The following is a 23,113-nucleotide window of genomic DNA, read 5'->3' as shown; positions in this document are numbered from 1 at the left end:
CCTAAACTGAATATGGCAGTCAGTGTTGTATCATTATAGCTGTGTAGTGCATTCCCAACTGTCCAGAAGTTTCGAGATTTTCTTTAGAGCTTGTTTCACTGGATATTGTTTGTTCACTTCCTCGCTTCATTTAAATCCGTTCTTTCGTTGCCTTATGGAATGCACGGCTCCATTATGTTAAAAACAGCCCTTTCCCGAAATTCTTCCACAACCAAATCTCCGTATAATGTTTACTCAGATCATAGTCAGTGTGCACGTACATCCTCCATCTGGGACGTAGAAATGATGATTTTCATCACGGCACGGGTTCTGAGTCCCAGCTTGTCAGTGGAGTAGGTGTGGTACTGTAGCTCCAAGCAGAACAGCGTGCTGGTGTACGTGGCGTGGAAATTATTTGCGAGCCTTAGCACCATGGCACCACATGTCTTATGGGAGGGACAGCTTTCCGGTCAAACTGGAGACCCAGACATCACACGGAACTCATTATGATGCAGCTTCATGCTTTAATTGGCAACGTCATTGTCAAGTAACAGTGATAACCAAGGACCATACTACAAGGAGTACAGGGAGTACGGATTGTTCTGCATTGTATGGAAACTTTCCATCGTTGATGGGCTATAGGGAATGTAGTCGTAGATTAATCAGGAAAAAATTGTCTCATACCCGATTCTGAGGGCTCCATTCTCATCATAATATGTACCTGACACATATGTATCGAATCGATGTACCGAACACTGACCTTAGGACAAAGATTTACGGCCAATAATTTCTATATGATTATTTTAACTGCCAAACGAGAGACCCGCACCAACCAATCACGAAGCGAGACGGAGCGAATGCTTCAGAGCCAAGTAAACAAGCATTTTTATGCAATAGTGAAGCGTCATTTTGTCAAGTTTTACGTCAGCAGACATGTACTTCTGCACTCAAGCACAGCAGTGTGAGATGGTGGGCTGCGCACTGCCAGATGTAAGCGGAAACATTGTAAAAATGCCACAACTGATAAGGGTATAATGAGTAAAACGAAAGACCTATTGAGAAATAACAACACATGTTTGGTATTTGCAAAGACGGATTTGAAATAGTGTAAGTCATCGTATCGCGCTGTCCTTAGCCGTTGGATTAGCTGAAAGGGACTGAGTAAGTGGACCTGCTCGACGATACACTCACGTCTGTCCATAGAGCTCTTCTTCCTGTGGGAGTTCTGCTTTCAGCTGTCATACAGTCTTCACGGAAAATTATCGCAGATGTCACTTCACCTAAAGCATATAGGAAACTCCCTGGCAGGTCAGAGCCGTGTGTCGGATCCTCGACGTTTCAAGTGACTGCACTCTCCACTGCAGAGTGAGGATTCGCCCAGGAAGCAACTCCCGAGGCCTCTGGTCACTGCAGTGCCCATCCTTCCGGGAGCGCTGGTCCCGCCAGCCGTGCAGGGGAGCTTCTGTGACGGCTGGAAGGCAGCGGCTGAGGTACTGGCGGAAGTAAGGCTGCGACGGCGGCTCTCGGTTCCTGCCTGCCCAGCTCGATGTCTATTTTCGCCATTGACTATAAAAATTGTTTTACAATTGCGGTTTCGGCCTTTTGAGCCATTTTCAAGTGGTAATGAGGACGATTTTGCTTCAGCTGATGACAGACATGTGTACATGTCAGCGTCTAAAATCATCTATAACAAATTTGAACAAGTCATTCATATCCTTAACATAAATATCACATGTTCACTCTCTTGCAATGCATACGAAATTCTTCTTTAAAGAAAAGAGATATTCTGCAGGAAGCGCTGCAGTTCTGCTGTTTGATGTGCCTGAAACCTGTTAAAACGATATAGCAGCACAGAACGGAGTGGATGATCTGCAAGAAATAGTTACAATTGGTATCTCACTCAAGTGCTCTGAAATCTAAAGATGAAATCTCGATGCGCTAAAATGCTAAGAAGACCAATGGATTTGCGATTGTTTGCTGTGTTACTATGCATCCTTTAAAGAATGAAAAAGTTCCAGGTTTGTGTCCCAGTCTCGAACACAGTACTGATTTGTCAGGAAGTTTCTAATCCACTGCTGAGTGGAAATCCGTTCTGAATACTTGTACGTTCTTGCATAAACTATACATGCTAGGTTTTCAACTTTTAACCTGGCAGCTTGTGTGCTACAGGCGGACGCTGTTGAGTGAACGCCTGCTGCGCTATCAGCCGTGGAGCCCCTCCTTTGACGACGACTTCAGTGCGCTGTGCAAGGAGCGGCAGCCAGAGGCGTCGCAAATGTTCAGCCTCGCTGACGAACTGTACGCCTTCCATCGTTTCTACTGGTACACTGCAGCTGACTACATCTATTCATTCTACAAAGATGACTTCAAGATTGTAGGTAAGTTTAATACTGGGACCCGGCCACTTCACGGTTATGCACTGACAACTGTTCAGTTGTTCGAGGAATGAGATTCAAATATCCTTCTGAACATGTAGTTTTAGATCTTGCGTGATTTTGCATGCCACGCAAGATAATCTCTGGTGCTCTTTCCAAAGTCAGTGTTCAGATTCCTCGGCAACTCTCCGTCTCGATCTATGACAAGCTAACTACTTCATTTCGATGTATTATTGACTTCTTCGTTATGGAAGGACTAAAAAAAGACTACGTACACAAAATTTTGGAGCGTTTAGAGAAGATTAAAAAAAACAAAGTTTATGTGACACATAGGTCATAGGTGTACCCTCCACCTGCTCGTGGCCCGTGAAGGTTTCGGCGGCAGCGATGTACAGAGGCTGTGTGATGTTTTGGAGACGTTACTCAAGTGCCAGCTGGCTGCTAATGATAGTGCAACACACTCGAAACAAGTGGGTGTCTCACAAATAATGTTTGCAGCCTCAGGCTAAGAGGCGACCACCTCACCTGGGGTGTCTGCCAGTGTCTGTACACTGAACAACTCGTCTCCCTCCCGTAGGAGGCCCGCAGCACCTCTAAAACAGGGCCCATCCCACAGCACTTTGAACACCGTCTCTGAACGCCAGTGCAGATAAGACCTTCATATATGTGCGACACGTACCTCATATAAAAAAGTGTTCCTTCTTATCTTCTATAAACGCTCTAAACTTCTGTACACGTAGTTTTTTTTTCAGACCTAGTCTAAGGCTTGTTTTAAAAATGGCGAATGGTTTCTGCAACTTAACGGCTTCAGACAAGCTAATGTTTAGTCAATACTGTAACGTGTAGTGTTCTACATTTCTCATCTATGATCCTGGCATGATACTGTTCGTATTTACTAATTTTCTTTGACGAATAATATTTCCATTTGTAACTGAACAGTTAATTGTACGAAATACACTGTTAATATTATCCTTACAAGTGTTAATACTATGAACTGTAGTAGGACTGAGGAAACACTGTATTTTCAGCTATCGCACCTGTCTGCTAAACAACTCTATTTGTTCGAATCACTATATTCTTTAAATTTATTATTTTATTCTCGTTGCTGGACTTTATCTCTTACTCGATCATCTATCTATCGTGCACCAGACATGAAACGAGCTGTAATCGTCCATTCATTTCTTTGTAACTCGCTGATAGCTTCTTGTTCGGTAGGGGGTAACTCCACTTAAATGAGAGGAAGGGGGGATAGTGAGCTTGTGCTCCCTCAGCGGAAAAATTATTTATGCCTGCCGTTGTCACTCTTGACCGCTTCAGGCAATCGAACTTGCAGGGTTTTAATTGGTAGTAAACCGACTAATTAAGAAACTAAGGTGGTCGAAAAGAGTTACAACACATAAAGAAGTAAGTTATCATAAGAATATGCGTATATTAGAACCAGGGACTGTAATACTGCGAAGAACGGCCTTTACAAAATTTCGGCTGCAGCCGATAATTTACTGCAGACACTCATAAGAATAATAGTGGCACATAAACGGAATACGCATTGTTAGCAAGTTACTAAACAAGCAGACTCTTACCCCATCTGTTTCTAGACTCAGCTGCACTCGGCAGCAAGTCTATAAGTATGACTGAAACTGTAATGGACACCGAGAACAAACGTGTGAGCTGTAGTTGACGTTTCAATTCCTCGCGAGTAGCGACAAGATATTAAAGAATGAGCAGCGACAAGAGCTTACAGAGTTGTGGACAACTAGCCGTTTGTCTGGAAGCTAACTTTAAGCCCGACATTGAAGATATCTTCAGGGGAAAGTTGTCATGATAATCCCGAGAGATCGGAGAGATCGTGGCAGTTCGGTAGAGATAGGGAGGGGGGAGGGGGTGGGGGGAGGGAAAGTAGAAACGGGTGCGAATCTCTTCTGAGCACGTGGCGATGTTGGAGACGGCTTGCGACATCCAGCAGGCTGCTACAACGGCCCTGTCTGAAGGAGTTGCCCTCGCCACTATTAAAACCGTGGTCCTTTACTTTCGGCTGTTTTACGCATCACTGTCCAGCAGAACTAGATGCTTGCCCACAACAGACCAACGTATCAGGAACTGAGTCCTGATTTGCTGTCGCTGCCATTGTGTAAAATCAACTAAATCGCAAATCCGAGGCTACAGATGTCAACAATACTTCCTGTGTGAGGACTATCTGACCCAGTATCGCAGAACCACCTGGCCTATCCCAATTACAAACAAGACCAGTCCAAGTTGCAAATTTTTATTTTTTATTCATTCGATGATTTGTTTCGGACCAAGACCCATTTTCAAATCACCATAACATAGTCGAAAATGGCATTTCCGAAGATGTCAATAACGTGCAACGAATATTTACAGCGCATACAGATAACTCATCGAATGAACAAAAACTTGGAACGGTTTTTCGTTCACTGATTACCAGAAGTTGCTGACCCAAACTACTGCATCATACTGGAAGTTCGTAAAACCACCCATGTTAACTGTGTCCAAATGTACAATCCTTGCACAACTGCATCATCTACACAGCCTCAACTCGAATGATCTAATAAATATAAAGTAAACGCATTATTCACTACACTAAACTTACATTCCCCATCGCAACAACTCCATGCGCTGCAATCTCACCATCAATGATATTGAGTACAGACCCACAGTTTTCCACACCATCAGTCGAACTCACCTTCATCATCCCAACAGTTTCTTGTCTCGCATCCCTAACATGAAAGACATCCAGTTTAGAACCACTGTTTTCCACAACATTCACTCTCTTTCAACGTCCACATATCGTCGAACATATGACGATAACAGCCCCATTACGTTCCATTTTAACATCCAAGTCACCTATTCCAAAAAGCAATCCCACTTTTTCTTCAGCCACATCAAAACATCAGCTTAAGACCTATACTTGTTTCGCCACATAAAACGCCAAGACAAAGCAGCAGCATAGCATTCCATCCATACGTCAGTTCCATCAACTCCAACGAGATCTGCATCACTTACATGTTATCTCAAAGCTACCACTATACCTTAACGAAAGTTGTTACATGCACATAATACAGTACCAGTCACTCTACACTCTACAAAGCACAGATAATTGCTACAACATACAATCAGATGGTATTGCCAATGGGTGCTTCTGAGACATCCTGAGACCAGCGCCTCATTCTACAGACCAAAATCCCTGGGATTGGTGACACACATGAACAAAAACACTGCCACGTTTTCCATAAACTCAACAATTTATTTAAAAGGATTCATTCTCCTCTCGTACATAACAACCACACGTTCCCAAACAACCTCAAAAAGCCAAACTCAGTGCCTCATGTCTTCAAGATATCCTCACTGTACCTAATGACTGCTCGACAATTCGGTACATACAATGTCGCACAAATACGACCACCCCTTCTCTTGCTCCCAGTTTAAAATAACTATCCATAACGCCGCAAAACGAATTAAATGTAGCATTTACAACACAAGACTATAAACGACATGTTCCATAAAATGCTGATGAGAAGCAGCTCATGACTCCATTACTTTCAACCATCTTTAAACAAAAAAAAAAAACTCTTATTTCCTACTAGCTCTAGTCAAGTTGTGTGATGTCATACTGTATGCAAGTTTATATCCGAAGGCTCACATATGATTTAAGGGTAGTGTCTTTGTATACTAATCAAAACGTCATGGGACCCAGGTTCAAACCTCACTACTGCTTAAATTTAGAATAAAAATCATGAGTAATGATGGATGGGCGGATACAGCTTCAAGGTACTCTTTTCCCCTGCTCCTAAAACCCTGAAGAGTCAGCAGTGCTCAAAGGCATGAGAATGCAGAAGGTAATGGGAACCACTGGTGGCCGTCCTCAGGACATTTGGCCTATAATTGAAAAGTGGTATGATGACCCCTCCATCGGCGAAACGTTCCGCACTAGTCGCCCATTCTGATCTCTGGGAGCAAACTGCCAAGGGCCAGGTGTCCCAATGAATTATGTTTACTGTATAGCTCCTTGTCTGACACATCACGCTTCTTTTGTCACTGTAAATATTACTCAGCAGCATATCTTCATCTGCCTCGATAACTTCACCTCTTGGTGTAACCTCTACTACCTCAAAATCAATTATGTTGAAAACCCAAGGAATTATTACAATAAATACCACCAATCATTTCTCTCTCCCTAACTTCCACCATGGCACACACAAACATGACTGTGTGCTGGTACTCTCTTCAAAGGTAAGCTGGTTCGAATCCAGGTGATGGAAGAAATTTGCATTGCTGGTATTTCCCCAGTAATGGGAGGGGGAATTGAAGCATAAAGTTTCTCATCACCAGACCTCGTGTCAGTGTTCTACGTTACATTACCTCTCCTCAGTGTATCATGATACACTGATGCCTGTGACACTGTTGAAGGTGACACATGTGGTGTCGACGATACTCGCCTGCAGCAAATCGTCAATCGACCACCGCAGAGATGCTGTACACCTAAGCAGCATCGCCACCGCCTATGAGAAAGAAGTAGTAAGCCACTCCTCCTGTAGCTTCGAGGCGCCACACACGACAAGTATTTCCAGTTCTGCCAGTGCCTGGTACGAGTTCTGCCAGAGTCCAGCCTGACTTCTGTTCTGTCTACGAGGGTATCAACAGTTCCATGACGACTGCAGAGAAGCGACGAATTTCTGCCTTCAGAGTGCAGTGTCGGCGTAACGTCACTCAGTCAAGCCTAGGCCAAGCATGCACGTACAGAGAGTTGAGGGCCAACAACAGACACATATTTGGCAGAGTTGTAGTAAGCGTTCAGTGCTCATCATCTGCAGACTTGCACTGTAATGCCGCTCAGTGTTTTCAGCAGCTCCTGCGTATTTGAACCCCAATTAATACCACACGTGCTCCCGCAGTCACAGCCGCGAGGAGTTAAAAATAAGTTTATCGCTTTCCAAACAACAAGGCGTTCTTTTCATTGACTGTTTAATTTATGTACTTGTAAATTTATTAAAACCATGACACAACAACATGTGTGTCGGAAGTGGATGTTAAGCTCTTAACGCATCCATTATAGTCATGTACACTCAAAAGATAACTTCGAGTCACAGTTCTCTCACAATGCAAGGACAGTGCCCAATTACGTGGAGGAAGATAAGCGCTTGTAGTAAGGCGGTGGACTTGCTGCTCCATTCCTCTCTGCTGACATGGGCAGAGGACTCTCACTTTCTTATATCTTGGAATAATCACGGAACCCCAGCCTACAACAAACTCAAATTAAGAAAACAGCAAACTCTACAATATGGGGATTCCATCATCCAGCCATCCTCTGTACTTGGAAAAAACCCACTGAACGAGGCGATGCTGTGGTAAGCTGGTGACTACAAACTTGATTTTCGACCAAATTTAGTTTCTCTGCGATGTCCCTACTCAGCGTAGGGTGAATGACACGACGGTTCCTATGGATGGACGCAGTTGTCCTGCTTCCCCGTTCTTCCCAATTCTGGGTTATGCTCTAATAGCTGTTTCACCAACAGGACGTTAACCCCCGATCTTGTTTCTTCCTTCGTCTTTCCAAAAGCCTTAGTGGCCCCAGAGTTACATTGGCCAATATAGCTTGGATCTCAGCACTCTCAAAAATTTACCATTCCTTACAGTCTTAGAACACCTTGCACTCTGTATCATCTTTCCCGTCTCAGACGCAACCTCTACCAGCTGATTACATTGCCCTCTATTCTGAAGTTCATCAGACTTTGTCACAAATTGTAAACGTCCCATAAACGTGGGGAACGAAAGCAATTTTTCTCGCCTATCCTCTGGACACCTAGGCTTCAGGTGCGCCCTCCACTTGCCCGCCCCTTCTGTATCCTATTCGAGCGGAACTTCAGCTGGCTGGTTCTTCCTGTTCCGGAATAGTATGTAGACACTTACTCCTCCAACCAGCTATAATCCTAGCGTCTACGCCTCTTCAGTATGTAGATGATCCCGCTTCCAGCCTCCTGACCACTGTCATCCCTCCCTCACACCTCTCTCTACCCACATCAACTTGTCAATCATACTTCCCAGCCCACTCCAACACCTTGAATACATACACCCTTTCTGGCCGGCACCTGCATCATACTGTATTACCCTCGTAGTAGTTATTGGGAACTGACTGCCAGTGACTTGCCAGAAGCAAGAGCCTTATCTTCCCCATAGCACCATCATCAACTTCAATGTACATGTGTTTATGTAGAGACGCTATGGCTTTTATTTTTTTGAAACCTATCATTTTATTCATTCTCCCCAAAAAGCAGCAAAGTGTCCGAACCTTGCGCACCACACGATAATGTAGTGGGAGTGGAATGAATAACAAAGAAAATGGAGTGTTTACGACAAAGTCGTGCATTCGGCCTTTCACAGGATGTGCCTGTGTATAAGAATCTTTCAGAACTTATTCGTCTTACTGGGTATACATTTGCGCTCAACACGCCAATGAGGTATACATTGGATGATGTGTAGCATATCAGTATCACTCTCCTTTGATTTGTACTCTGAACAGGAATAGTGCTCGAGGACAACGACCATCAGGACTTCTCAGAATGCAGTAGGTAAAGCCGTCATCAAGCTGAAGCCTGGTTTGGTCACCACAGTGCTTCGCGAGCCACTGTCCTACTGCAGGTTGTCGTCACTCGCCGTCTTCCTACTTCTGAACTAACTTACCCAGTTAATAATTGTGGGACACAGTTAATTATTGGGTCTCCGAACAATTCTACAGTTCCAACATTTTCGATTTCCATAAATCAATGTCAGAGGTGAAAGAAGAGATAAGTGACAGAAGGAATCTCGGGAGCAATGCCTGAATCCCAAATCTCTGGAGTTGTAATCCCACATTCATCCACTCAGCAGCTGAGGCATATATGTCCCAATTGCATTTATTGCTGCATCATTATCATTACACAAGGTACGAATGAGACAAAGTAATTACATTTTTTGTGTGTTTTTGAATGTATGCAAACAGAGTATTAACAGTAAATCGTTCATTGTGGTAAAGGAACTCCCAAAATCGTCAGTTAATGTATTTTGTTGTGCTTTTTCTCGACAATCTCGTGCTAACGAAACAAACTGGTGACAAATATGCTCCATCACTTTTTTTTTACGCTGCGTGATGGGGTCACTAAGTTCACGGAGGAAAGTGAAATATCACAAAGACGAGAATTCAGCCTGCATCCTATTTCTTTGTACAGGACGCCTATGGAGTTATGTCAAAAGAGTATATTCTATATGGACGTAGTTAGATACAAAAAAAATACGTATCCAACGGATCAGTGTATGGACGATCACACCTTCCTCAGATATCTATGTGTCTCGCTGTCCCCCTTGCTTTATTGCGGATCGTTCTAGTAATTCTGTTTAGAAAGACTTCTTCAACACTTGTGTCAATTTTCCATTAATCTTTCAACGTTGAGCCACATGAGGCTTTATTATTCTTCATATTCAGTTATTTGCGTGGTAAGATCAAAAGTTTGTCATGACGATTTCAAAAGGTTGTTGAGGTGGTAATGTTGGGATTTCGTGGTAACCACTTTAATGTGGCTTTAAATGCTGCAGAACCAAATAATCCGAGAATAAGTTGTTCATTAAGAAACCCACACATCTGAACAACGAAACGAGACTCAAGCTCCTTCCTTCTACAACCACACAAGATCCGTGACTGCCTTGTCATGGAGCTGAGATACTGAAAACTTCTGTTGTACAGAGAAATGGAAGTTCCCATTCATGTAAGCTTCAAAAGAATGTGGTCCTAACAGGTATTCTGATCACACAATGGCCCACATAAGGTGAGGTAGGTTCCTTTCCAACTCTTGGTAATATGGGTACTTTCTTTAGACAAGAAAACAATTTTTTCCTGATCAAACAGTGGTATATGGCACATTTATAGGTAAACAACACTCTTGAGCGAGACATGGCAGAAGTCACCACAACAAAGTACGGTAGGTTACAAATCGTTGCTCCACACCATTGTCAGATAATTCAGTAACAAACATGGGCCTAAATCCTTTCGCATTCATATTTTTTCAGTGTGGTCGTCCATTGTTGAAGAAGGTGCTTGAAGTCCAACTACTCTTTTGCAAATGAGTTTCATTGGAGACTGCTCGTCCGATTAAGAGTGGGTGACACACGTTTCCTGTCACTTTTTATTGCTTCCAATACGTGGCCTGTCTTTGAAACAGCCTGAAAATACAGGACATTTATCTCAATCAGGCATGGCTACTTCACGAGGGGGACTGAGGCAAATGGTCTCATCATGCGTTACATAGTTTTTCCTATCTGCGGACGTTCATGAACCCACGAATCCTCCACTAATCCCTCCTTTACAAGATGGATTCGGAACTCAAAGACTGCAGTGCTGAAACAAAAATATAATTCTGATAACATTGTTTTATTGCCATCTTCAGTGCAGCACTATCAATAAAACCTATTTACTTCCTCATTTTTACTATGTCAAGAGCGATACAGGGACTTCTTGGACACCCTGTAGATGAAATAGACGTGCATAGTAACACGATATCTGTCTTTCTTAATACTCCTACTTTGTGTTGACATGCCGCCTTACATAGTTCTGGGTAACTGAACCAGGGTAATGCGGGTAAACGACGCCCAGGCTCGTCATCCAGAGAAGACTTTGGATTCAGCTGCCTGCAGTGTACGGCCACCACCTACTTGCTGTCGTTTTCTTGCAGACGAGGAGTGGCAGCTGGAGGACAGAAGCCACGATACGCTCTCCGTGAACACTGACTGCGTGCAGCTGTTGGTGAACGCCCTGGACCACCCCACGTGTCCGCTGGAAGACCTGCCACTGGAAGCCGCGAAGCAGCGCTTACAGTGCCGCGAGCAGCTGTGGGACGACGTGGTGCAGAGGTCGCCCCACATACCTGTCACCAGCTACCTGGCCTACACGCAGAGGGTAAACGTCAACCTCTGTCTGCTGGCCTGGATGGCGGTCAACTCGTACGGCATTTGTCAGGACGTCCCGTTTAGTATGATACAGTCCGTACACGATGCTCGCTGCTATTTCGATAGTCCTGATGATCAATCATGTCTGCAGTCGAACGCTACAGACGCCATCTGCTCTGTTTCCAGAGCTATTCTGTTGCTAAAGTGTCGCGACTTTTCCTCCATTAAGACTTCCCATTATTGTACGTTCACTACTCTCGAACTTCAATTTAGCGGTAGTAGAAGCAGTGTACTGTATCAAAAGCTAACAGAAGAAACACTAAACTACAAAAACAGTTTAAACAACGCCACCTTGAAATACAAGGATTTCAAAATTGACAGCTTGAAGCCTTTAGAAATCTCATTTATACTGATAAATATCATTTTCCGTTTTTCGACTGCCGGAGTATACATGTACCTTCCCCAGTTACGCAACTTGCCTGGAAAGATACTCTTGTCCTTTCAGATCACGTGCATAGTCCAGATCCTGTGTTCTGAGGTCGTGTATCGTATGGCAGGCGTCCCTGACTTACATACAGCAGTGCTGATAGACAGCGCCCTCACACTTCTCAGCTGTATCTGGCTGAACTCGTTCTGCTACCACATGTATTCTTGTGTTCGCCATCTCAGGCTTCCTAACCAGCTACTACCTGCTGAAGTAAGCCAGTTATTCCGTCGTGAGGTGCTGTGTGTGCTTATACCGTGGAGTATAGTATGTGTGGCAGCTGTTGCTTTGGAAAAGACGAGTAAATATTACTTGATCTACAGTCGTATGGTAGTCCTTGCAGGGATTTCAGTGTCTGTGGCATTCAATTTCGTTTGTCTCGGACTGCTTGGATACATGTACCTACGTACTCGGTGCTCCATGCGGCAACTCGAAATTGTTGATAACAAGGAATTTTCCTCAAAGAAGGAATGTCTTTTTATGTCAGTTAGGGCCATTATATTAAGTGGAACAGGAATTATTATTAGAATTGGGTTCCACCAAGCTCAGGGAATACCGCAGGTAGTGTACTATATGCATCTAGTTACGATGGTGCAAGCACCAGTGCTCTTCGTCTGTTTCGTTTGCAATGGAACGACGCTCCCCATACTCAAGAACAGGATACTTCTTTGGTGGAACCCAACCAACATCCCTGCAGGTCTAGAGCTGTGTTCGGCAGCCGAGAGGAATCTGGCCAGGAGAAACAATGAACAGTCTCCCTTTTCAGAATCCTCGCTGTAGGCTCCTTCAGTATTTTTCGCAAATAACTGTGTCCACACTACACTGCATTACGCCCAGCAATAAAAATGGACTCTACCTGGTATGACAATGTTAAATGTCATTAAATCTGATATGGTACAGCCAGTACTTCTCTTTCCTAACGTCTCCTTCATTTATAACTGTGTGCTTATTTGTGAGTGGTAGCCTCTGTCTACCTATTCTAATGCACTGAGACTACTTACTAAAATTGTTGGGAAATGCTTCGTGTATACAACAGGCTGCGTCAATCACACAGCCTGTTATATACAAGGAAAACACAACACGTTGTCGGAGGAATTCCCATTCGTCAGTGTCATCTACCGTGGCGATGGTGCATTTCTGGATACATGTTCGTAGGACGTTTTTTCTCCGTTTTCCTTCGAGGATCTGTCTTTGCAGTTTGTCGGTTTTATTAATGTATGATGTATGATATTAGTATATAACATTATGTCTGAAACAAGGAAATTTTCCATATGTGTGTGAAAGATGTACTTTTACATGATTTGTAATTCAAGTACCATGACAAGAGGCATTCAGATACTTATAAAATCAAAAGAGAGGGGCGAATGACTGAAGTGGTGTGTGCATGAAAGTGTAAATGGGTTTGTTGAGCTTATTAGTGGTTTGATTACATAGAGTGGCTCAAACAGATATAGTAAGAAAGTAACACATGACTTGTTGTGTGAAATGTGGCTTGAAGTGAACGCAAAATGTCGAATGGCAGAGTTATATGAGATTAGCATTATTGGGTTTGTGAGACAAGATGGTGATTTGTTAAGCTAGAGGTCTGTAAGGGTACTATGGCAGATGTTAAAAGTTAATGTTCCATGTGCCACTCTTGAGCAAGGAAGAACATTACTTAAAGGCGTATTTACAGAAACAGTACTGTGGAAGGATAAACTTGTGCCAGTACTGTGAGTCCTGGAAAACATGTGCCATAGTAGCTTCACCAGAAGTACACAGTACGCCGAAATTGTTGTGATTCGTAATCAATAGACGATCTCCCATTTGTTCAAATAAAACCTGAGTGAGCAAAGTAAAGGAGTGTCTGTGTGAATTTAGTGTCCAGCCCAACTGAAAATCCTGTGATAAATAGTACTACGTGGAGTGATTTTCGTGAACTTTGCACTTAGCAGGGACCCGCAGTGTTAACCGCGATTTTCGAACTGGACGCAGTGGAACCAGAGGGAGGCAGGTGCCGGGTGCAGCCCGGCTGGCCGCAGGGGGGCGCCGGCAGCTCAACACATTCTGTAAAACCGTTTGACGAAGATTTGCAGGCCGTGCGCCTCGATTCTGTCAGCGCAGCGCCGAGCCAACCCTGGCCCGCTTTGCGTGACGTCACAAGAGCGCGCCGCGGCCTTCTCTTTAGGTGGTGGTGGCCAGAGCCGACACGGGGCCCACCCAGACAAGCGTCCTGCACCACCGGGACACGCGTAAAGTCAGTCCCACACAGTGGTCGCCAGCCGAGCCTCGACCCGCTGGAAAGTATCGAACCTCATCGCTCGAAAGCCAGTAGTTAACGGCCCTCGTGCTACCTACTTACCCCCAGGCAGGATCCCGAGTTCCGACCGCAGTACTGGGAACATTCACAGCCGAGTCCAGGAAATTACTTTCGACTGGCTGTACGAAATACACAGTTCAAACTCAACAGTAAGACGGTCACTCAAAAAACATTACTCCCAGATTTGGATAACAAACTGAGATTATCGCTATCCAATTACCCCCAGCCAAGTCAGTCATTTGAGTCGGAGCACCACTGCCACTTAGCTAACATCACCGAGTTTTCCCTGAGCTACAATTCGCCGTAAACGCCCACACTAATTACCATGCAACATTAGCAGATAACGACAGGAAAGTGCTTAAGCGGTGATGGATGCGCGCAAACGAGAACACGTTTGGAAACTCGAGAACACTGTGCGTCGCGACACAGAACTCCGCTCCAGAGCGCCCGCGACCCGCCACGTCGGCCACACGGGCGCCGACGGCCAGCTTTCGATTCCCCGAGCTCCGAGCCTCTCCACGAAATCCTTCTACACTCGGGCCTTTCAGCCAATCAGGAGCAGCAGAGGACCGCAAGCCCCACCACTGGCCACTCCCTGCTGCTGCTTACAGCCGCTGCTGTCACGTTCTGGTCTTCAAAAAGGCGAACCAGCGAGCAGATATCGGTGGTCAGGGAATCACCTGTTACAGCCCTTTGAGTCGTGGGGTATCAAGCATTAACTTCTGCAACTGATATACCTGTTAAGGGCTTTCCTCTGATATATCTGGGGACAAGCATTCTCGCAGCCGAAACTGCTTGAACTGTTGTTACATGTACGTAGTTGTTCGACAGCACACGTGTTACTCAGACGATGTCCCCTGCAAAGTGCATCATGCGTTACTCGCGCCACTGTCGTCAAATGCAGCACTGTCAGAGCGACTCAGACTTGGGATCGGCAGTCTGCACAACCGCCACACTTTGAGACAAGGACGACCAACTCGCATCTGCCGAGGCTAAAGGCACAGGAATCAACGCTGACTGGGAGCGTTCTCAAGCAGGGCGTGGGGACTATGGATCGTCGTGTTTCCGATATGCAACAACAGTTTTCAGCGCACCAGACTGAAGCAGGGAACTCTGTCGGCACCAGATCTCCAGAAACGCAACGCTACGCCAACTAGCCGAAAACCCGGACAAGAAACCCGAAGTAAACAGGCAAAGTCGCCACAAACACGGTACTCCAATTACAAAAAGTTTACACTCATGCAAATACATCTCACGAAGAACCAGGTTTACAACTGGTTGGATGCAGATGGAATTAAAGCACATCTAACACAACTTATGGCACATTAGCAAACCCTACAATAAACTATAAACTAAGAAGGTGGCAAAGAAACCGCCAAATAGTTGTAACCTGCACTAAAACAGTTGCCTGGGCCACCAAAACGTTCACAAAAAAAATCGGAAAAAATTTGCCAACATCACAACACACCCATCAGATATCGAAACCCGAGAGAACAGTTTGAGTTACTTACCGATCTGAAGCAACAGTAACAGATATCACACCGCACGCCAAACACTAAGCAAAAGAGAACCCACGCAGACTCACGCTCGCCTTGTGATAACCAATTTTGAGCGTGATACAACAAACGAAAAAACTGAAGGGGACCTAAAGGTACCGGGAAACTAAATCAAAATTCCCCGCTATTCCTTCCAGTCATCTATAGTTACAAAGAACCAACTAACAAGCTACTTGTTCACCATATCAGAATGCACTGTGTACCTCACAAGGTTGGACTATTTAAACACTACCTCCTCAATAACAGCTACGTCCATATTGCAACACTTTCCAATAAGACACGAAAAGCTGCGATATAAAGAGAAATGTGAAGAACGGAGTCGAGCACATCGAATTTTTAATTGCAAAATAGACCCGAAACAAGAAGCACCAAAATGCAGGAGCTGCAACACTCATAACATTAATAGTAATGAGAGTTGCAAAGAAAGATCAAAACAGCCTATCTCAGCAAACAAAACTGAAAACATTAAGCACATTGATGAAACTATCACGGTCTTCGTCCAAGAATGTCACGAAAACAATCAAATGGAAAACATACTCTGAGTCTTCACTACAGCCCTTCCCAACATGATATTTGAAAGAAGGGAAACAATAACAGCAGTTTCTAAAAACCTCCTACTACGTTCTTTCGCGAAACGGATCCACGTCTATATCGCCATATTGATAGACAAGGAGGCCTATGCCCAACCTGGCCTGAGACACCAGGAACCAAGAATTAACCTTCACATTCAAGCCTAAGAAAGATATTGCCACTATCTGCATTGTCAACACACTGGGTTTCTGCTCTAAAAACAAACTCCCTAAAGGCATAGTAAGAGAAAAAGAAGTTGGTATTATAGTCGCAGCACGTACTCATCAGCAGGTAGAGAAATCAATCTAGATAACTGTGTCTGTCACGCAAACCAGACCGTAGTAGAAGCTGAGATAGATGCTTCATAGTCTTTCATATAAAACACCACAACGATGTATCCTGCCGAGGAACCGCCAACTGATCTCGTTAATTATATACCCTCATTGTGCCCAGCTAAAGAAACAGGAGACTCAGTGTTAGATCTGCGATATTTGCTGAAAAATTGAACAAGAAAGATATTAAACTTGTTGTAGCCATTTTGAATCACGCAAGACAAAGAAATGACTCGCCGCCTTTTATCAGTCACTATGGCACTTCTATCTTAGAACATATACTACGTACAACATAGCTACCCAGATTCTGAATGTTCGAATGTGTGTGAAATCTTATGGGACTTAACTGCTAAGGTCATCAGTCCCTAAGCTTACACACCACTTAACCTAAATTATCCTAAGGACAAACAAACACACCCATGCCCGAGGGAGGACTGGAACCTCCGCCGGGACCAGCCGCACAGCCTATGGCTGCAGCGCCTTAGGCCGCTCGGCTAATTCCGCGCGGCCCAGATTCTGAAGCTACACTGAATTTGGCGACTACATAGCTAACGAATACCTATCATTTATTATGCTGTGAATCACAAAAATTAGGAAAAAACTTAAAACGATCATAAACTCACGAAATCGGATAGTCGAAAAAATCAGATTGATACGTTTTAACACAAAACCTAACCAATCAACTATTCAAACCACTCCTTAAGACTCCTGACGTACATAAGAAACAAAATTAAACAGTAGGGAAATTCTGTAGACCATACGGCACTAACCAAATGGATATCCTACGATTGGCTTGAACATTTTCAATGACGTAATAAGAGAAACCCACCAAATGATGTGCGAGGTAATCACAAGAATTAGGTCCCACAATAGAAGTAGTTTTTGGAAAAAAGTTCCAACAGGTCATAGCACACCATTTGCGAACAGCCATCCTTAATAGCAGATGAGAATGTCATTGATTACTGACGACCTCAAAAAAGTTCCTCAAAGTGCTACAAAAACATTCACGGTCATCCGTGGTATCCAAAATTCGATGAAACCGACGAGGAAATAATATTCGAAAATCCGAATGCAACCGCTTAACATTCACTACTTTATAAGATTGACGAATATGAAATGGAAAGAAAGCAGCTCAGAGACTGGAAGCACTGGAAGATAACAAAATAAATCACTCCTTTCACAAGACACCTGCCTCAAACACATCAGACGTTTCTTCATCGCGGCCATGAAACTGAAAATAGTCTCTCTAAAATAGAATCAAGCTAAAATCAAGATGATTTCCCAACCCGAAAGACCAAAAAACAACACCAAATCATAGGTTACCGTGCTCTCAGTGACAGGGAAAGCTTTCGAGACAGACCAAAGTTATTCAAGGAATAGAGCAACATAATGGCACAAGAACAAGCCGGGTTCAGCGGCAACCACAGCACAGGTGACCCGGTCCCAGGACTGAGCAGCAGAGCGACGCAGGCTGAACGCAACACGGCAGGCGCGACGCCAGCACGCTTTCTAGTGGACGGCGAACGCGCCTTGCATTGGTTGTGGCATGCTGGACTGCTCTTTGAAACGTTACTTTTGAACTTCGCATGCCAAAGTGTGCAGTTTACTAAAAACGTTACTGGAAACAGGTAAGTACAAGCGCTGCTTGGCGATCACCATTGGACAAGTATTATGCCAGCCGCAGAGACGCCACGTGTCCACTGCTACACACCAACAACACGGCTGACATCACTAAAGTTCGAGGATCGAAAGAAGAGCCCTGTACACAGACGACACTGCGTACTGTTGTCGCGGCCCGACATGCGGCAAAATTAACGAGCAGGTCAGCCCCTTCACAAACAAGTAGGAATCATCGCTAAGCATGTCGAATAGATTAAAATACAGTGGATCAACGAAATCTATTCTTCATCACCAACCTGTGATCTTCAACTATCCCCACTTCAAATAAATATGTATTCCTCACGTCATCTTCAGAGGTACTCTGACAGTCAGTTATAAACAATGAAGAAATACGCCAACTGGAAAATAAGTTGTTATAACACAGAGAGAGGTAGTTGCGCCCCTCAGTGTCAGGACTGGTTTTAAAAACAGCTCTCCATTCTACTGTATAGCTTGCAGGCCTCTTCATCTTCAAGTACATACTGCAGCCCACATCCATCCGACCTCTTACTGTATTCACCACCCGGTCTTTGTCTACGATTTTTAACCTCCACACTTCCCTTCAGGTTTAAGTTGGTTACCTGTCGACGACTCAGAACGTGTCCTACCAACCGACCCTGCATTTGGTCAGGTTGCGCCTCGCATGTTCTCACGCTTCTCAGGAATCCAAACTTATCTTCCCTGAGGTCGGCGTCTACCAGTTTTTTCATTCTTCTGTAAAGAATTTGAGTTAGTATTTTACAACGACGAGTTATTAAACCGATAGTTCAGTAATTTTCACACCTACCAGCAACTGCTTTCTTTGGAATTGATAACATTACATTCTTCGCCTGTCTCATACGCCTGGCACAACAGGTGGGAGAGCACCGCCGTGGCCGGCTCTTCCGAGGCTGCCTGTAATGCTGCCAGAAGACTGTTTACTCCCTGGGCCTCGTTTCGACTTAGATATTTCAGAACACTGTCAAATTTGATCTCGTACTGTTACATCTCCCACCTCATTTACATCCATGACCACTTCCCTATCTGTAATATTACCTTCAGTAAGATATATATCTGACATAACTACATTAGCAAAAAACAAAACCTATGTGATGTCATGACAGCAGAAATTCTAAATATGATGTAGCTGTGCCATTGACTATACAAAGACTTAGACCACTACACTATTCAGAATGACTCCAGTTTCTTCTATATAACATGGCACTTACCTCTGACTTACACGGTTATGTTACAAATCCCTTCGTATCATACTAGAGATTAGTTCCTAAGCATTAGTCTTAAAGACTACTAGTACAATGTAACAGGACACAAAATGCCATAACGATCGACAAACAATCGCAGGTGATGCTTTTTTAAAGGAAGGTTTTAACCCACTCATAAGGCGAATGCCAGGACTCAGCTGTAAGAATAACATCGTCCTCCAATCCACCAGGATTACACGCTGCGTCCAAACCAAATAAGAGCCTCAGATTAAAGATGAACACTGTCACCACATCATTAAGCACATTTCCGTTCAAAGAGTAACACGTTTGCTAGGGCACATTGCTGCTTGTACTAAACTTAAATATTTTCATTTTCACCTCTCCCCTGTCAACAGTGACTGTAATTTGGATCAGCAACTCAGAAACAGACATTCTTTAACAAAGTCAGTCTGAAGTAGTCGACGAATGATCTTGACATTAATCACATTTTATTAAGACCTGACTAATCAGGAGCTGCATTAAGTGATCTTATGTATTTCTAAAACATTAAAACTTAATTACGAAACCTTTTAATTTTCTTGATCGCAAAAACACATTGCTTTACCATTCATTACACGTTTTGGTTGCCAATCAACCATTGTTAGCTTGTAAAGGAAACAATAAACAGGGAATTGCCTTAGCTTTAACCAAATTTAAGGAAGTTACGTAGAATTGCGTAATGATATGCCAATCATGGTAAATGCAATGTGGCTATGAATTCTGTAGGCTTGAACGCCATCATCTAATAGCATATCTTGGAACTGTGTAAGTAATTGGAAAGTACCTATTGGGTGAATGTGAATAGTAGACTGTTTTCAGATATTAAAGAATTAAGCAAATAGAAATAATGAAAACATACCATGCTGACTAATGAACCACATTTTCCATAGATTATTGGTTACACCAACGAAGATACAGAGTGCAACTCTCAACATATAGTAACAATCGAAACACACTCTTTCGTTAAGAATAAAGGCGCTAGCCCAGCTTAAGAAGCGAAAGTAATTTAAGGAAGAGACACTCTCTCTGGTTACTTATATCGGAAATGAGTATGAGCAGAAATTAGTAAGTGTAGCTGCCTTTTTGGCCCTATCAGCTGTTCTCGACACTGCTTGGTGAGAAGCACTTCTTTAGAAATTCACGATTGTGTCGTAAATTTAAGGACTTACTTAACAACATGCTAAACAATAGAGCATTTCATATCCATTCTCACAACGACAGATGCAGGGTAATTAAACCAAATGATAGTTTACTTCAAATGTCTATTCTGAGTCCACTACCACTTTGGTCTGTACATGCACAGCTTACCAAAAGTCTTCAAAAAAATTGATTTATACTGATGACATTTGCTTGGTGGCCCAGAGCCTCAACGTTTATGATGCTGAAACCTCTTTATCCACTGATATGGAAGTCTTAGATGTATACATCAAGAAATAGTGGCTCCACCTAAATCCACAGAAAATAATTGTATCTACATTACATCTATGCAGAAGACAGTCAGAGTGCACGCCAGAAGACAGATTCAAAGACCAGGTCTCATTGTACTGCATTACACCATAATACATAGGAACAGCGCTAGATAGAACTCGTGACTTACAAGTAGCACCTAAAGTCAAAACGAGAAAGAACAGTCTTCAAAAATTTGGTGGTATCTTATGGGGAGCTAATGCTCGTGTTATGAGATCCATAGCTCTAACCCTATCATAGGTGCTCTGTTGCTGAAGATTACTGTTCGACCAGGATCAATAGTGCTCATACTAAGAAGATAGATGTCCAACTGAATCAGGTATTATAGGATGTATTCAGAGTACAATCGCTCTAAGAGTTCCTGTTCTCAGCATCATCCCACCCCCAGCTCTAAGAAATCAGCTCTCCTAAAGGTCTGGAAGAACATTCTGAAGAATCCTCAGCTGGCCAGTCATCGAGATGCTCCACAGGCAGAACATCAACACTTGAAATCAAGGAAACCCTCATCATGCACAGCAGAAAACCTCGTTGTGTCCTCTTTGATTGTCAACCATTTACGGAAAATTCAGTGGAATCCGTCATCAATAGTCAACAAGCATCTAGTCAAGGACCCATTCATGCAGACAGGATTCGATCTCCGCAGACATCAGTAGAGGATCTTGAAATGGATTAGCAGTGGAGAAGGCTGATGTGCTTATCTCAAGCATGGGGTGAGTGTTCTATTTACAGACAATTCAATGTCGCTTTCTAAATATTCCAGTTTCAATGGCCTCAGTATTATGATAACAGAAACAGGGTCACATGTTGCAGCACGCTTGAGGCAGCTGCACGTCCTGCCCGCTGCTGTGACGTCACATGATGATCAAATCTAATGCTAATTCCAGAGATCTCTTTATCCCCACACGTGCTGATTCGATTATGTGCATGCTTAATCATCAGGATATGTAATTACCCAGGGGCTGTCTTCTGGATCCTGAGGTGTATGTCATAATTTCATCAAATAATTACAAATGATTTATCAGTTATTCTTCTCCAATGGTCTTGGTCTCTGTATCCTGAAGTGAACTGGACTGTGAATACTGAAATAGTACTTACCGACGAGAGTCGCGGCACAGTGTCATTTTCACTATGTCTTCACTGCTTAGAAAGTGTGTTAACTGCCCTGTCGTCGTGCTATATAATTTTTGCATGTTATTGCATTAAGTCTTGGGATTTCGAGGTCATCTATACAGCTCTATGATATTATCAGTTCATTTCTGAATGCTACTATTTACCAGTACATACATGTTAGCTTATGGTTCAAAACATGTATATGTAGGATTACCATGAGATCGTGAGTGTGAAGTTATAGTAGAAACTGAGGATGTCCGTCGTAATGTAAAACACAATTTACAGATATGAGTTAGGACGAGCATTGTTAGCCGATGAAGCACACTGAGAAGTTGATGACAACAGACTACGATCCTTTTCAACTTCCTCTTCACATGAACATCTGTAGCAATAAGGCAACCATCATCGACCTGTATAAAAGTGTCGTGAAGTTGTATTGGTTATGCAGTGCACTACGGATTGCAACAGACAAATACGGTGGCAAGTATATGTGAAAGTGTTACTAAACGATGTTGTATGTTATGTAAGTGAATGTTGCATACAAGATGATTTAGAACGATATGTAAACATACGTATGCTTGCAGCATCAAGGGCTGCTACTATAATCCTATAAATATTGAAACTGTAGAGCCTAGTTTACAGACAGAGAACGGAGATACAACGTCGCTCCTGTTGGATTGAACACAATGGAAGCACAATTTATAGCATAAGAAAACCAATTATTTAAGGAATAATGTAGGGATATAAGATAGAATGAATAATAAAAAATGTGTCAACGATTGTTTTTTTTAATTTGTGCATGTGTAAAACGTTAATAAACAAAGTTATTTAAAATGTGTATTTGTCTTTCATTGAAAGAGCACCAGTGCAAAACAAATATTATGCAAGATATTTACAGATATGATAAATACGTTATACTATTCTGCAAACCCTCAATCATACATACAGTAAATATATTCACTCATTGAGTGAATAGAGCCAGTATGGTACAGTGTCAAAAAATTTTGACGATATAAACACACATTTAAAGCTTAAGAAGGGTTCAAGTTACTTGCACATACTTAAAACAGAGATATGAGCAACTGAAGACTGTATTGACTTTGTAAGTGG

The 23,113-nt window shown here is 43.2% G+C and overlaps 1 protein-coding gene across 1 annotated transcript in view; it reads left to right on the top strand.

Annotated features, from left to right (window-relative positions):
- Positions 1-23,113, top strand: part of LOC126426543 (uncharacterized) — a 122,789-nt gene that overhangs the window by 53,855 nt on the left and 45,821 nt on the right. The window contains exon 3 of the mRNA XM_050088446.1: positions 2,149-2,357. Within this exon, the coding sequence (XP_049944403.1) occupies positions 2,149-2,357 (209 nt within the window). The remainder of the gene's footprint in view (positions 1-2,148; positions 2,358-23,113) is intronic.

This window comes from Schistocerca serialis, chromosome 11 (genome assembly GCF_023864345.2).
Source record: "Schistocerca serialis cubense isolate TAMUIC-IGC-003099 chromosome 11, iqSchSeri2.2, whole genome shotgun sequence".
NCBI lineage: Eukaryota > Metazoa > Arthropoda > Insecta > Orthoptera > Acrididae > Schistocerca > Schistocerca serialis.
Note: the sequence above shows the minus strand (reverse complement) of the source record. Positions and strands in the feature narration are given on the sequence as shown.